We start from the raw sequence: 4232 nt of genomic DNA on the forward strand, positions 1-4232 counted from the left end.
AATGTTAAGGACTCGATTATTTTTGAAACAATATACTATACGACTTAGATTATAATAACTATTCTTGTGCATTTGTTGTAAAAGTTTAAATTATCGTAATCTGTAACATGTTTTTAATAATTGATAAGTAGAAATGCAGTTATATCATTTTAGAAATTAATGAGTGTGTTATCATGAAACGCAAAGATAATAAAGAAGAAAATACTGATTAGAAATCTTATCACAGTATTGAAGAGGAAATGGGGTCTTAATTATTCTCAATTATTCTCATATATTTGGTCTTGTAAAATGACTAAAAAAAAAGTATAATTCAACGATAATTTTTCGATAAATTGAATGCATATTTAGATCTTTTTTTCACGAAAACAAAAACGTATGCTCTCATTATGAGTTATGTGAAAGATAGTGGATATTCAGCGCTAATTGTAAGTTCGTTTTATAGGGACTTATGTTCTCTTTCAATGGCACTACTTGGTGAGGTATATTGCAGTGAGCATTTCCTGTAGAAAACTGTTTACAACGTTTGATTTAAACTGCTAAAAATGGGAGTAAAAGATCTCTGGAATATTTTGTCGCCTCTATGCGAAAGAAAACCAATGTTTGAGCTTCAAGGGAAGACAATAGCTATTGACATGAGTTGTTGGGTTGTAGATAGTCAAACAGTCACTGATAATCATGTTCAACCAAAAATGTACCTGAGGTTTGTATACCAGTATCACATTTTATGTATGAAGTAGATTAGAGTTGGATAAAAATAAATTATTATTACAGGAACCTGTACTTTCGCACAGCATTTCTTCTTATGCAAGACATACTACCAGTCTTTGTGCTAGAAGGGAAAGCACCAGATTTGAAACTTAATACAATTGCAAAAAGAAATGATAACCGTAATGGAGTTAGAGAAAGAAAAACTTCTCGCAAAGAAGGAAGACCACAGTTTAATAGAATTCTTAAGGAATGCAAAGAGTTGCTTAATTACATGGGTTTAAAATGTGTACAAGGGCATGGCGAAGCAGAAGCAATGTGTGCTTATTTAAATGAAGATGGGGTATGCTTTTGCATTTGCACATCTTTAATAAATAAAAGTCTTCAATTTTTACTTTAGTAAGTTATTTTGTAGCTTGTTCATGGATGCATAAGTCAAGATAGCGATTGCTTTCTTTATGGAGCAAAAGTAGTTTACAGGAACTTTTGTGCAAGTGCTCGAGGAAATCGTGGGGGCACAGGTGGTGCTGTTGATGAGTATAATATTGACAAAATAGAAAAGATATTAGATTTAGGAAGAAATAAAATGATAGCATTGGCTTTATTATGTGGATGTGATTATGATGAGGGATTAAATGGAGTAGGCAAGGAAGCTGCTATGAAACTGTTCAAAATTGTAAAAGATCAAGATATCATTGAACGGTATAATGTACAACTTGTAATAAACTTAGTTATGTGTTTTATAATGTACAAAATTATTACTGGTTTCTGCAGGATAAAAAGCTGGAAAACAGATGATATTTTAGATCATAAAGAATCAGAGTTACTTTCATCAAATATGTGTTCATCTTGTGGTCATAGTGGCAAAGTGCAAAAGCATACAAAATCAGGTTGTATAGACTGCGGTACCGTGGTAAAGTGCAATAATTCGTACAAGTAAGTCTTCATCAACTATGAACACCATTTCTCAAAAATGTATGATATTTATCGTCGTATATTTTCTAGGGAACAGAGAGCATTAATACTGAATGAAATTTCATTACGAAAGAAGGCACTTCTTGTTCCCGATTTTCCTAAACAAGAATTGATAGATGAATTTCTTGTTAGAAAAGATTCGGTACCTACAAAACTGGATATTCAGTGGAAGCAACCACAAGTTGATAAATTCATTGTAAGTTTTCATATAAAATTCTTACTGTTATTTTAACTATTAAATATGACTGAATTTTAATTAGGACTTTGTGGAACGACATTTATGTTGGGAGCCACAGTATGCATTTGAAAAAATATTTCCCCTGGCGACACGTTGGCAACTGTTATATCTCCCAAATATTTCTATTGAACATCGGTTGTCAATACCTGATTTATTTATACCTGAGAAAATAAAAAAGATTCGAAATATTAGATCTGTAGCTTGTTATGAAATAATATGGAAAACTGATCACGCTGTAATAGAAAAATTAAAAGAATATATAGCATTAAGTAAAGATAATGATGCAAGTAATACAGAAATTTTATCTGAATTAACAAGCATTGAACCGCAAGCTGCTGCGAAAGAATGTTATACAGAGTTAGTTGAAATATTTGAAAATACAAGAAATGTGAAAACAAAGAAACGAACAACTAAAAATAAAGCACAAAATAATGTCGATTCGGGAGGTATTATAAAAAATAAAGCAACAAAAAGACGCCAGAAGAAAACTGAGAAAGCCCCTATAAGCGTAGAAAACAATAGAAAGATTGATGAATTCATAGGTAAAGATCGTTGTTTATCATTGGAAGAATCGTTTGGAAGAATGAGTATTACTCCCAAAAGATCTAAACCTTTAGACAAAGAAAAACAAGAAGAAAATATTAGAATAAAACGCGGTCCTCAATTAAATAAAGTACTGCAAATAGAAAAAGTAAATTCAAAGTTAAATAATACGTTAGATAGAATGTTTAATGAACTCTCACCTGATGATTTTGTTAGCGATAATGATGATCATGATTTAAACATGTCGGAAATAATCGACAATATATGTAAAGAAAGAGTTTTCCAATTCGATGTCATGGAAGGTGCAGACGTATGTAAAAATGAAAGAAGTGAAAATTTTAATGCAGACAGTAGTACAAAGTGTTATGAAACAGAACATACTGAATGTAACGCGGTTGCCGATGAATCTATAAATGAATTTCCTAGCATAAGTGAATCTTATGTTCCACTTCATGAAAGAATAGGAGCTTTTAACGAGAGCAATGAATTTCGAAATATTCATACAAAAAAAAATGATTTTACTCTTGGAATTAATGATCTTTTGAATGATACCGATGCTGACCAAGCAGAACTTTAAACTTTTTTCTAGAATTAATATTTATTATTGTATTGAAACACTGTAAATTATTTTTATAATTATTGTTATGTAGTTTTATAAGGATACTTTATTTTTTTAACTAATTTTTGTATTTTTATATACTGTTTTTATATAAATAAAAATAAGTAATGTACAAAATGTAAGGAATATATAAATTATACTGTATTGAACCTTGGCTGTCAATGATATATCCTATAATTCTGAACGTGTAAAATTAAGTTACCATTTCGCGATAAGAAGCGATTTATCTGCAATCTCTCTTAGCTTTCGGCATCCCTAACACGTGTTTTCGAATATCATTTTATCGCACGTCTCAATACAATGCCTATTGATTTGGTAATCTATGAACTTGTCGTTCGATTTCTTTGAAATGTAGAATAGTCATCTCTATGTAAACTCTTTAGGTACTATCTGAAGGTCACTCTATGTACGTAATCGAAGAAACCCGTTGAGAAATCATTAAAATATAGAGATAATTATTATAAATGATAATTCAGGGTCTAAAGAAATCTCTAACTTTTCGAATCTAACGTAGTTAGATAATGTAACGATAAGACTCGTCAGATTAAATTTTCTCACACGTGTATCTGTTACCAAACTGTATCAAGGTTTTAGCCTTACTCTTACTACCTGCCTAATAGATTTCATATCTCAAAATACGGAAAACTTAATCCGTTATTGGGATTTTATTTATTTGTTAGAATTTTCGAATTTTAAGAATGTTTTAGATAACAGAATTTAATTAGGTTTGTGCATAGGAGACATTAGGTCCTACTTGCACCTTACTTTGCTTATCGTTGAAGCAAAATGATATAAAAGTGAAACGTAAATAATGCATTCAATATATTGCAATTTTCTGTTTGTTATAAATTATCAAAATGAAGGAATGTGTTAAACACAAAAGACACTTTATGTTCACGAAGTTTCTTTTTTTTTTAAATCCAGGCCGATTCCTAAATGCCTTTAGATACGATAATTGTTCAAAGATACGAAATTCTTGTTCAAATACTTGGGGCCGATTGATCATTTTCTGATCTCATGGCCAATATATCGTATTTCTACATTAATAATATTTATCACAGAGCAGGGTGATAAGAAATAGGAAGATACACAGAATTGAACACAGTTTATGTTTGTAGATGACTGAAATTAATTGGTCGATTCACTATATAT

At 30.4% G+C, this 4232-nt stretch overlaps 1 protein-coding gene across 1 annotated transcript; it reads left to right on the plus strand.

Moving 5' to 3' along the window:
* Positions 1–444: 444 nt before the first annotated feature.
* Positions 445–3112, plus strand: Gen (XPG-like endonuclease). The gene is made up of 6 exons (XM_034339529.2): positions 445–700; positions 772–1048; positions 1121–1407; positions 1480–1641; positions 1711–1876; positions 1941–3112. The coding sequence occupies exons 1-6, from the start codon at positions 543–545 to the stop codon at positions 3036–3038; spliced, it is 2148 nt and encodes a 715-aa protein (XP_034195420.2). The 5' UTR covers positions 445–542; the 3' UTR covers positions 3039–3112.
* The last annotated feature ends 1120 nt before the right edge of the window (positions 3113–4232 follow it).

Source organism: Osmia lignaria, chromosome 10, assembly GCF_051020975.1.
Source record: "Osmia lignaria lignaria isolate PbOS001 chromosome 10, iyOsmLign1, whole genome shotgun sequence".
Taxonomy (NCBI): domain Eukaryota; kingdom Metazoa; phylum Arthropoda; class Insecta; order Hymenoptera; family Megachilidae; genus Osmia; species Osmia lignaria.

Bases quoted from the DNA above. Each gene is read 5' to 3' on its own strand.
- Gen (XM_034339529.2), top strand. From the start codon at position 543: ATGGGAGTAAAAGATCTCTGGAATATTTTGTCGCCTCTATGCGAAAGA. The intron at 701-771 runs GTTTGTATACCA...TTATTATTACAG, and splicing joins CAACCAAAAATGTACCTGAG to GAACCTGTACTTTCGCACAG. The intron at 1,642-1,710 runs GTAAGTCTTCAT...TATATTTTCTAG, and splicing joins AAGTGCAATAATTCGTACAA to GGAACAGAGAGCATTAATAC.